General features: G+C 37.9%; 1 protein-coding gene across 3 annotated transcripts; it reads left to right on the top strand.

The window, feature by feature from the left end:
* The first annotated feature begins 201 nt into the window (after positions 1 to 201).
* LOC102709544 (CSC1-like protein RXW8) lies at positions 202 to 6,925 on the top strand. Of its 3 annotated transcripts, XM_006650336.2 has the most exons (10): positions 202 to 559; positions 1,153 to 1,299; positions 1,856 to 1,919; positions 2,017 to 2,226; positions 3,682 to 3,876; positions 3,964 to 4,262; positions 4,890 to 5,166; positions 5,289 to 5,564; positions 5,883 to 6,116; positions 6,322 to 6,925. In XM_006650336.2, the coding sequence occupies exons 1-10, from the start codon at positions 279 to 281 to the stop codon at positions 6,676 to 6,678; spliced, it is 2,340 nt and encodes a 779-aa protein (XP_006650399.1). In that variant the 5' UTR covers positions 202 to 278; the 3' UTR covers positions 6,679 to 6,925. The 3 variants fall into 3 exon arrangements, with proteins under 3 accessions (XP_006650399.1, XP_006650400.1, XP_006650401.1); XM_006650337.2 differs by lacking the exon at positions 1,153 to 1,299; XM_006650338.2 differs by lacking the exon at positions 2,017 to 2,226.
* The last annotated feature ends 5,860 nt before the right edge of the window (positions 6,926 to 12,785 follow it).

The following is a 12,785-nucleotide window of genomic DNA, read 5'->3' as shown; positions in this document are numbered from 1 at the left end:
CTCAAATGCTTCTGCATCAAACATCTTATAACCTTGAAGAAATCCAAGGGATGGTGTGGAACACTGTTTTTCAGTCCGCATGCTCTTCTCATGATTTCTTTGTTGTACATGGGAAATATGTGATGACACATTATATTCAAGGTCATTTCTACATGACTTATTTGTATGTGAAATCTGAACTTTCAACCTTTGCCTGCAGGAATTAAAGGAGATATGAAGTTTGTTGCATTTAGATGACATAAGGAGTGTTGGTTCTCACATATTACTTTTAGAAAGAGATGAAAGTCGGTGCTCTTCTGACCTCAGCAGGAATCAACATTGGCCTTTGTGTACTTTTTTTGTCACTGTATTCCATTCTGAGGAAGCAGCCACAAAATGTTAAGGTTTATTTTGGAAGAAGGATTGCTGAGGAGAATAACAGGCTCAGGGAGGCTTTTATTTTGGAGAGATTTGTTCCATCCACTAGCTGGATCATAAGAAGCCTGCGATGCACGGAGGATGAACTCTTAGCTACTGCTGGGTTGGATGCAGTTGTCTTCAATAGGATTCTTGTATTTAGGTGTGTATATATTACTCTACTCTCTGTTCCATATTAATATTTTTTATCTTGTTTGATTATTGTTTGAAGTTTATATCTTTTTTACACTGTTTTTGTGTGTGTTTTGACAATTTAGAGCACATGAATCTTAACTTTAACCTAAAAGATTCACTGTGGTGCTTTGAAAATGAAAATCAAGCTAACTGCGACAATTTAAACTAGTGGTTTTAACCATTTTTGATTAGTATGATGAGTTACATGAATTTCCACTGTAAAATAGGAGAAGTTAAAAAAAATACAGAAATTAAATTATGCAAATAAAATAACTTCAGAAAGGTTAGCAGTAATAAAAAATCTTAAGGCAAAGCTGATAATGTGCACACCAGCAACCATAGGTGTTCTCACATGGTATTCCCCGTAGAGTTAAACACCATGTTATCATATCATTTACGTTTCTTTAGTTACTGTGTCCAGAAGCACATTTTTCAAGCATCGTTCTAGTAATATGCGTCACAGTATGCAATAAAACTGAAATAAATGGAAATTGTCTGCCTACTGCATTCTCTCTATATTACTCAAATTCAGATATGCTGATGTATTTTTCTTATCAATAGCATACGCATCTTCTCCTTAGCTGCTTGCCTTTGTGTACTTGGGGTTCTTCCACTGAATTATTTTGGACAAGATATGCTCCATGTACGAATTCCTTCAGCATCGTTGGAGACATTTACAATAGGAAATATGCAAGAGAGATCAAGATGGTGAGAAATGGGGCTTCTCTTACGTGATACATGATTATGTGTCTAATTTTAACTGTTCAAAACTTCAAATATTAAATACAATATCTTATGTTTATTTATCTTCAGTCGATGAAATGATTTTAATAGTCTGCCGGTGCTATGTGCAATCTAAAGTAACTGATTCAGCCTTTATAGCATGCACTGGTAACTGACAGCCTCATCTTTTTGCTGAAATTAAGTATAAGCGAAATGGCTTATTAATGATTAAAAATAATTCATGGATAAAGCTTTATGTATGTGTTTTTAGCAATATAAAAGCAAAGACTGGAAATAAATTACGATAAAAAAAATCAAATTCAACTTCATTTTAAGTTCTGAAATCCAATTTTTGGCTTATAAGCATACACACAAGCGAAAATATAAGGGGTTGAATTGTTTAGACATATTCCTTCTATTACAAAATATAAGCATGTCTGGCTACGTACCAGAAATGTTTAAATTTTGGAACGGTAGGAGTACATTTTAGAATGTTATGGATACCTCTTGGATTCTTTTTACAAATTGGTTATGACTGCAGGCTCTGGGTCCATTGTGTTGTGCTCTACGCGATAACTGGTGTAGCTTGCTTTCTTCTATACCTTGTAAGATCAAATCATTTGATCTCTCATTAAATATTAGATGACCTTGTCTTTAGACCTTACCAGCTGAATTATGTTATTTTTTATGTGGTTCCTTTAGGAGTACAAGCATATTGCTAGGCTGAGGTTACTTCATGTTTCTCGAGCAGTGACCAATCCTAACCATTTTACTGTGCTTGTTCGTGGAATACCAAAATCAACTAAAGAATCATTTAGTTGCACTGTGGAGAGTTTCTTCATCAAGTACCATGCGTCTAGCTACCTTTCTCATCAAATTATTTATAAAGTCGGTAAAGTCCAGAAGATTGTGGTAAGTAATGCCCACTAATTAATTATGTGATTTTCCAAACAAAGAAATTTATAACGCTACCAGTGAGAATCGTGATGAATATTGTCAGCTATTGGTTATTAGTCTCATATGGCTTCATTTTGGATGCCCCAAATCCTGCCTATCCCAGTGGATGATCAGGAAATTGAACTATAATCCTGCCTTGTCCATGGGGATGAACAGGAATTTGGCGTCCCAGATATGGACTAATGATTATTTATGTCCACACTGCATCATAACAATGCATGGATCTGCTTGCTTCAAATCAGTGGATTAGCACTGATGTACTCTTGAAGGACTGTATGTAGCTCAGTTGTTGGGCATATGGTTGCAAACACTTGATGGTGTAGATGCATGGTTAACTGGTTATTCTCAATTTTTCTGTTTTGAGAAAAATAGCTCAGTAATAATTGGATTGCAAAGGTTTTTACAAAGGAAAATAACATCCAGTATGAGATTGGCAGGTGCAGTGTGGGGCACTTGTCAGGAAGACGCATTGTTTTTTTACTTCCAATGTGCAGAATCTTTGTAGCTTTGTAGAGTGCAAGATCTTAATGGGATAAATTAGGAAAACAATAAGCACTTAGGACAGACGCTCAGAAGTTCTGTGTGCTGTTTGACCTAGGTCATGCATATTGCTAATGGCCTGTCTGGAACATTTATATACTTTGTTATCAGCGTCTATCCTGACTCGGCATGCTAGAACATTCTCAATGATCCTGCTAAGTTCTTATACATTATCTCTGTGGTGCTATTTCTCACTGTGCCCTGTGCAGATGTAACCAGTAATCCTTTTGAACGAGTAGTTTGAATGGATGACCTCAGATTTATAATGCAAACAGCAGGTGCTGTAGCATAACTAAAATGTATAACTACCAAATTAATGATGTAACTCTGACCCTCCGTTATACTTTGTCCCATATTTGAAAACAGAATTATCGGTCAATCATAGATATTTGAATGAACAGATTTGATGTATATATGTTTTCCCTGTTTGTAGTTATGACTTTATTATTTATCCCATATCTGGAAAGATATTTTTTCTCCATATCTTTTGATGAACTAGCATATTGCCCATGCGTTGCAACGAAATTTTAAAAAAGAATATTGACATCAATCCATTTTTGCTATCACTTTATACATAACTCATATCTTAACTTCCATATATGTTTCAACTGACATGCGCCCCCCTTTGCCCTCACATTCTCCTTTTGTTTCTTCATAAAAATGTCAGGAATTAGTGGTGTGGTGGTGGCAGATTTACCACTCACCTGCACCATTTCTTGCTTTAGTAGTATAGAAAAATGTAGGAAGGTGGTAGCAGATCTACCACTCACCTCCACCACGTGCTTCTTTTAATGTAGTATAATTACCTTTTTTGCATCTTCATATATTTTTCCTGTTGCTGTTTGTAGTGGTAATTTTGTTTTCTCGCAGAGTGGTGCAAAGAAGGCTTATAGGAAGTTTAAACATTTCAAGGGCACCACAGTTGGTCAGCGCTCCAGGCCAGTTACATATCGATGTGGTCTTTGTGGAGCATCATCAAATTCATTCCAGCTGCTGCCCGTTGAACCTGAGCAAGAGGGGGAAAAACCTGATGCGAATGATTCAGACTTGAACTTACCTGATGAGGTTAAACAAGAAAACATATTTAATTATTTTACTGTTCTCACTAAATTAGTCTAAATCAGTAATTTTATTTTTGGGAGATGAATGCAGGATTGTGGTGCCGCATTTGTATTTTTCAAAACTCGGTATGCAGCCCTGATCGTATCAAAAATTCTTCAGACATCCAACCCTATGAAATGGGTCACTAGTCTGGCTCCAGAGCGAGATGATGTTTATTGGTCAAATCTTTGGTTACCCTACAGACAGCTTTGGTTACGCCGCATAGCTACACTTTTGTGTTCTATTGTTTTTATGTTCTTATTTCTCATACCCGTGACATTTATACAAGGTCTAACTCAGTTGGAGCAGCTGCAGCAAAGGCTCCCTTTCCTGAAAGGCTTATTAAAGAAGTAAGTAATTTAAACACTCACCTCCTACTATATATAAATGCTCGTGCATTGCTAGTTGTCCTAAAGAAGAGAGTGATTTCTGCATTGAGATTGTCAGGAGTACTTGATTGTGTTTATGCATCCTAACTGTTTAGCTTGTTTGATTGGAAAGATATGGCTAAGTAATGGGGAAATCACACTTCATATATAACTGTGATAACTGATAATTCAGTTATTGTGGACCTTTGGGTGGTAGTCTGGTAGAGTAATAGTCACTACCAACTTACTATTTGGTGTCCAGGGTGCTATCAGCTCATCTGCCCGCTTACAGTAGCAAGGGACACATTTATTACTTTGGGGATGTATTTACAGCCACGGAATATACTACTTTGGGGGATGTGTTTACATTCATAGGTTTGGGGTTCTGTGATGGGTTGGGTGCTACTAGCTCCCAGGGTGCTAGTTGGCACTTGGCACTTCCATATATTTTTCTTAATTAGCGTTGGCACCATATTGAAAATTATTTTTCTCTTTGTTAGGATTTAAACTTGAGGTGTAATAATTTCAAGAATAGTATTGTCTTCTGGCATGCTATTTAGTCCTTTATTCATCTCTCGAGGAACATAAAAATGTTTGTTTCTCTTGCAGGACGTACATAACCCAGCTAGTGACTGGATATCTTCCCAGTGTCATCTTGCAAATATTTTTATATACTGTTCCCCCAACCATGATGCATTTTTCTACATTAGAAGGACCTGTGTCCCACAGTGAAAGGAAGAGGAGTGCCTGCATCAAAGTATTATTCTTCACTATTTGGAATGTATTCTTCGTAAATGTCCTTTCAGGATCTGCAATTAGCCAAGTGAATGCATTATCAAGCCCAAAGGACATTCCTATGCAGCTTGCTAGAGCAGTACCTGTACAGGTGAATGGCATAATCATTTATCAAGTATTTGTATTATGTATTGACAATGTGTTGATTTTTTATTAGTGGTTTCGTTCAATTTTTCTATAATTTTATTAATACTGTTTTTATCTCTCTCTCAGGCTACATTTTTTACTACGTATGTACTGACTTCAGGTTGGGCTAGTCTATCATCAGAAGTTATGCAACTCTTTGGTCTCATATGGAACTTTATAATGAAATATGTTTTGAGAATGAAAGAGGATAGCTACTTTGTTCCGTCGTTCCCTTATCACACTGAAGTACCAAAAGTATTGTTGTTTGGACTGCTGGGCTTCACATGCTCTGTATTAGCACCTCTCATCTTGCCCTTTTTACTGGTGTATTTTTTCCTTGGTTATGTTGTTTACCGCAACCAGGTGAGAAATCAGAAATTAAGTTTTGATTCCAAATATATAAATCATCTATAATTATGGATACTGTTGAAACTTAGTTGTTGTAAGGTAATCATGCTGTCTAATTATGGAAAGTTGGTGTGATTGCTTATGCATTCATGTCATTGATTAGGTGAAAATGCAGCTGATGCTTTTGGTATCGACATGCTTTTTATTTTATGCAAATTGTTGTTTCATAGCTTGTAAATTCAAAACTTCAGAATGCAAAGTTTCAGGAAATATTTATCTTCCGGTCTTCCGTTCCTACATTCTAACGAGCAGAACAATTTTTTCATTTTGCAGTTCCTCAATGTTTATTGCACAAAATACGACACAGGTGGTCTGTATTGGCCGATTGCACACAATACAACAATATTCTCTATTGTGCTCACCCAGATCATCTGCCTTGGTGTCTTTGGGCTTAAAAAATCACCAGTAGCTGCAGGCTTCACCGTACCTCTCATCATCCTTACTCTTTTATTCAACCAGTATTGCAGCAATCGTCTTCTCCCATTGTTCAAGACGCTCCCCGCACAGGTTAGTATAAATTCACCTTGATATATTCTTAAAGAGGGATTTGTCGCTTAACTTCTTGCCAGTTAACATTTTTATGTTTTCTGCTGATAATGCATAGCTTGCACTCTGTTTTCGAATGACAAAAGTCCCCTTCAACTTCAAAGACTCATCCGTTGCTACTTCAAATGAAACCTCTTAACATAGGCCCTCTCTTTCTATTACACAGGATTTAATTGACATGGACAGGGAAGACGAGCAATCGGGGAGAATGGAAGACATTCACCACTGTCTTCATTCTGCTTACTGCCAGTTTGCTGACACTGACGACATACCGTTGAAAGGAATCCACGTTGACAGAGATGAAGACGGGAGCGGCAGTTCTGGTGAATCTAGCTGCAAAGATGACTCCACCCAGCCCACCACAGCAACTGACATTTCTCACCCTACACTGGAAGGACTCCCTGTAAGCCGGCTGCGGCACGCAGTGAGGTCACTCGGTTTCATTGTCAGGTTACAGAAGAGAGGCCTTTCATCATCAAAGCCTGCTGGACCATCCTCCGATGTAAATCCGCAAACCGCATAAGTTTTGCTGATAGGACATACATACATACATTGAGTAAAAGAAGCATAGAAGCATTATATGAAAAAAAAGGAAGCATAGAAATGGACGAGAGAGCCATTTTAGTTGCAAGGGTAAAATTTTGTTTGTGTAACTACCGCCTGAGCAACTTGACAGATTCTTTTGGCCATACCAAAGTTTTGATTTCAACCTGAATAATTGGTTATTGATTGGTGATTTGGTCAAATACTGCCTTGCATAATCTGGGTGATGCCGTTCGCTAGTTTTCGTCTAACATTCAAATCAGCTATTGTGCTTTTGTTGCTGGGCGCGTTGTTTCGGACCCTTTCCGCAGCTGGTTTCAGATACATGAACGGCCTCACTGGTTGGTCAAAAGAAAATAGTAAAAATAAACTAAACTATGATGAAAAAAACCTTTTAAAAGAATTCTAAGACAAACTCCTAAAATTCAAACTTTAGTTCCGGTGTATACGTTTTACTCCTACTAAAAGGACGAGCGTGAATGCTTTCAATATGTCTTTCTCCGTACGGGAAGCATCGTTATGTTTCCATTGACAAAACGCAATTAAGGACGAGAGCTTTTCACATCACAGGTCACATGTAGGTGTATAATCAATCAGTCACGAATGATCAAAACGAACAAAAAATCTTCGATCAATTCCATTCCAACCCGAGAGATTATACAAGCACAGATCACAACAGGTTAATCCGCCGATGTTTCATTTTATTCGGTGGCGGCGAAGGGAGGGGTCACAGGATGGCGCAGGTGCTGGACGAGGCCTCTCCGGCGGCGGCGGGCTTGTCGCCGACGCCCGGCCAGGCGCGGCAGGCGCAGTGCTGGCCGTCGGGGATCTGGCGGTGCACCGACGCCACGTGGCGGCCGCAGCCGGCCCACGTGGACTTGCCGCAGGTCCCGCACTTCACCTCGTAGCACATGGCTTCCCCCAATCCTCCCTTCCTCCCTCCCTCGGTTCGCCTCGGCTCTCCTCTCCTCGCCTGCAAATATCGGTAGTAGTAGAAGAGACGACGGAGGAGAGGAAGACGACAGACCAGCGTGGTTGGGAGCAGAGATAATCTTGGGTCTATTTATACACGCGCGCTCTCTCTTTCTCCATTTTCTTTTTGGTTGTGGCATTGGATTGATTGGTCCATCCAGTTTGACCGATCTGTTCTTGCGTCTCTAGAGTCTAGAATCTAGAATGGTCCGATCCGGTGAAACCAAGGATGGATCCGGGCATCGCTATGCCTGCCCCGGCTGGCATATGCTACTACGAGCGAGAATTTATTTCCAACTAAGTTCCGCAAAACTAAGTATACTTATCAAAATAGTGTTTGATAGTGTATTCCGTCTGGTCAAAAATATTCCTTTTTTAAGGCTAAAATTATATCAAACTAATAAAATTTTCATAAGCAATTTTGTATTAAAATAAATTTATAAAATCTAATATATTTATGATATTATAATAGTACTTTTCAAGTAGAATATATGTATACCATTTGTTTTGTACTCCCTCCAAATTTTTTTATATGACACCATTGACTTTTAAATCTACGTTTGACTGCTCGTCTTATTCAAAATTTATATTAAAATATGCAAAATTATAAAGCATACTCAAAGTTCCTATAATAATAAATCATATTATAGCAAAATAATTAATAACTATATAATTTTTTGAATAAGACAAAAGGTCAAACGTGAATTTAAAAGTCAATAACATCATAAAAAAAATATGGAGGGATTGTATTTAGACTAAACATTTACGAAAAAATTGCTCGTTAAAATTTTAGAAGTTTAATTAAATCTTGTTCTAAACGATAAATATTTTTGAATGAAGGAAGTATATTTAGTGATGTAGCATTTACTTAAAAAACAATAAGGCCTCGTGTAACGAAATGCATATGTCTAACCCCGATTTTACCACAATCATACATGTTAATTTTTTAACTTAAAAGACTAATGATGCTATAAATCTAAACTCTAAAGATTATATAAGTTCTTTAATAGCTTTATCACTAAATACGTATTTGTGAAACACAATATTTTAAAATATGTAGTTTTGATGTTGATGTTAAATTTAGAGTTTCATGATATATGTTTTTAAATATACAGTTTTGGGATTGTTTGGTTAAAATATCTACTCCTATAGTTTAACAAATTTACGCTTTCTTTATCAAACCAAACAGTGAAGAAGATTGTAAATAAGATTAGGCTGAAATGGATTAGTACTTAAAAAATGAATTCATGGACTACCATCATTTTGCAGCAACTGCTTATAAGCCAAAATTAGAATTTTAGAATTTAATTTTCGATTTTATTTTCTGTTTTTTTAATCGTGGTTTGTTTTATATATTTCGTTTTTGAGTTGTTAAGATGGTGTGTTTTACATATTTTGTTTTTGAGTCGTTAAGGATATATATATATAAATTTTACTCGTAAATTATTTTTCGTTTAAAAAATATGTTCTTGTTTTTTTTCTTAAAAAGCAAAATGATGGAGCCTTGGAGTCAAGTCTCCAGAAATGAGATAATCGAGTCGAGGCTGTGACATAAACCAAATTGGATGCACATGAAAAACTCCGTAGAAGATCCGGCCAATCAACTCATTGCTGACATCACGCAGACATTTTTCAGGCAGTTGGGGAGTATTTAATTCAATTATTCTTCAAACTTCCAACCCGACCCGTTCCAGTTCGTTGATAACGTGCGTTGACATCAAAGAAGGGTAGTAAAAGCAAAGAAAAGAGAGGTGTGACCGTGTGAGACCCAGCTATGTTCAACAATGTTTTAGGAAATTTATTTTTTAAATAGATTTTTGAAAAAACTTTCAACCGGAATAAACCTTTTTAATCGACGTCAATGATCTTGGCGCTGAGATTCAATGTTTTGCCCCACAGTCGTTGACATCGAGATCCTTGCTCCTAGCAGTTGAGAAGCAGGGAAGAACGACGCCAATAGTCAATGATATTGGCGTCGAGGACCTATTTATAAAAAATTTCTAAAAAAAAGATTTATACATAAGGAAAATATTTATAAATAGATGACATTGACACTATTCTTCTCCATGTTAATGACTTAGCAATCCCGAAGGTTAAGGTTATTGGCGTCATCATCTTTGGTACCAAGACATTGGACCTCGACGCCAATGACCATGACGCTGAGCAAAAATATCCATCTTTAATTCAAGTTTTTAAGAGTCTATTTATAATTAAAGTTTTCTAAAAGGGCTACAAGGTAAGAATTGTTGTTCCGTACTTCGTATTGCATATACTGTTGACCATTTTTATATAAAATTTCTTTGAAGAAAATACCTCCAAGTAGTTGGAGAAGAGCATATGTAAAAAATAAGAAAAAAAAATCTAGTAAAATGATGCAGCCTTAGGAACCTCCAATGTGTAAATCGATTAAAGTGGGTTCAGTTCGTTTTCACTTTTACAGGGCTCCATAGGTGCAGTGTGTGGGCCCACAAGTGAACTATATTCTCTTAATTGACCCTTTGTGTGGCTCTGATGAAGGTTTAGTTTGTCCATCTTCGGTTGGCTTCCCATGTGTGCAGTGTGCTCTGTTTGATTTTCTGGGGCGGCGGTTCAATTATTCGCAACACTGGAGCTGCTCTAACGCAAATGCATCAGCTTCGCTAGGCATGGCCTGTTTAATCATTTTTTGATCAAGTTTTGGCCCAACATCAGGCATGGGCCTGTGGCCCGTTAAGGCCCCATGAGCTACAAAGGATTCATTCAAAGGAAACTCCTCTATAACGTAACCTGCATGTGCTGCGTTTTTCTTTACTACTATCCAAATAAACGTTATTGACTTTTGGATATATATTCGACTCTTCGTCTTATTAAAATAATATAATTATTAATTATTTTGTTATGATTTAATTTATTACTAAAGGGACTTTAAAAACAACTTATAATTTTACATATTTATACAAAATTAAATAAGATGAACGGTTAAAATGTAAATATAAAAAGTTAACGATATTAAATAAAAAAATCAGATGGAGTATTTGCCTGCCGCACTATCGACCATCCTCCCAAAAGACTTTGCTTTTTTTTTTTTCCAGTCGGGCCACTAGATTGTTTCCAACTTGACACATTTGCTTACATGGCATAATAAAATACACAATTTGGATACACATCCGAAAAAAGTGACTCACCTGCATTTCTTTTCTTGTTCCTTTGACATGGTGAGACATGAATCAACAATAACGATAATACATGAGGTATTTTTTTTATGTCATAATAAGTGTCCAAACCCCTACTCCTCTAATGATTGTTGAGATCATTCATGCTCGAACCCTCCTCTAGTATGATCCGTTTGAGTTGCACTAGCTCCTATCACCTCTCTCCGCCACTGATTATCATAGCAAGCATGCATGATGAGGCTAAAGATACATGCTACTACTGTACTACCTAGACCACGGAAGAGCATGTCACCACCTTCACTGACATCGCCACGATCTTCATCCTCATCTACGCCCCAGGAGATCGGCACCTTCATCTGGTTCCTAAACCGCCTCCCATCCTTGCCTCCTCCACAATGGCTTGCTCAGCCGCCGTCGCCCGTCCTCGCCTTCTTCGCGACGACACACTTGTGGTTTATTGGTTGCCGCTCCTATGCCGATGGTAGTGGCGGTGGTTTTGAACGAGGGACGGAGCAAAGGGGACAGCTGGAGCTTAGTAGCTTACTAGGCAGGGAGTTCACTGGCGAGCTAGGACGGCTAGTTGACAAAGGAGTGTCGATAAAAGAGATGGAGTAGAAAGAAGGGAATGAAAGGGGCAAAATCTTTAGGTGCCATATTGCCTAGGTGATGTGGCAACCACGTGGCTGCATATTCTGTCTAAAATGGCACACAAAGAATTATTTTTCTCTCTCTAGTGGCAAAAACAAAAACGAAGTCTTTTAGTAGAATAGTATTTTGGAATGCATCATCAAAGAGTATGACATAAAGTCAAAAAAAAAACCTGATGTGTTGTCGTTGTGCTAATATGCATGGAAATCCTCTAAATGTGGCTAGTGGGTATCACCATTCCCATCTCCCACCGTTGGGGAGGAGGGGTAACTCCGCGGTAACAGTGCTAGCCACGTGCTTATTGAGTAAAATTACTGAGAAAAAATGGACGTATTTTATCAATAATATAATTCTCTTAAAAGCATGTTCAACACACTCAACAATATAATTCTTTTTAAAAGCAATGTAGTAAAAGCAGGTTTATTACATTCCGATGGTAAATTAACCTGATTGCCATAATAACCATGTACAAGAAAGAAGTTCTGACGGGTATTTAATTTCTCTTTCAGTTGGTTACTTACTTATATATATATATATATATATATATATATATATATATATATATATATATATATATATATATATATATTATATATATATATATGAAGCATTTATCTAGATGAAGTGGTCCTTACCCTTGTAAATCGCCCGAATAGAACTTAGCAGCAGCTAGCCTCGGCCGTATATATTCCCCTTTAGCTATCCATGTCGCTACCATGCATGCTGCCACCTTTGATGGCTCTTTGATCCTAAGAACCCTACAATTAAACACCCCCTCCTCCCGACCTTTCTAACCACCCAGCTAATTAATTAATTCGTAGTGCTCATCACTAGAGACAAACACAGGGTCCTAATCTTCGAGAACAAAGGTGAGTGCTTGAAAAGATAGCACTGATCATCATTCTCAAAGAGGTTAGCATTAATATTATTCTAACCTTAAGCTAGGGTTTTGCGTTCAATCTTGGGCCAACAAACAGCCGTCCCAGAGACAAATTAGCGATCGATCGATCGAGCTGTGAAGTAGCGTCAATACGCGTGTACCCATGGCGGCTGGTCGATCGGTCGCGAGCTAAAAGTGAAGTGACGCATCAGTGGCTGTGCCTCTGCCGGCCGCCGGCCGGCGCAGCGACCTGACGGCGCCGAGGAAGACGGTGACCACCCAGCGGTCGATCGGCCATGACCGATCGACGAACCCTATCTCCCTAACCACGCATATGCACAAGCAAGGTAGGATATATATGCAGCCAGAGACACACCAACCAACAGCTAGCTAGCTAGCTTGTCTCTCGTTTTTTGTTTTGTTTTTTGGTTGACC

The sequence above is a fragment of the Oryza brachyantha genome, chromosome 3 (genome assembly GCF_000231095.2).
Source record: "Oryza brachyantha chromosome 3, ObraRS2, whole genome shotgun sequence".
NCBI lineage: Eukaryota > Viridiplantae > Streptophyta > Magnoliopsida > Poales > Poaceae > Oryza > Oryza brachyantha.
Note: the sequence above shows the minus strand (reverse complement) of the source record. Positions and strands in the feature narration are given on the sequence as shown.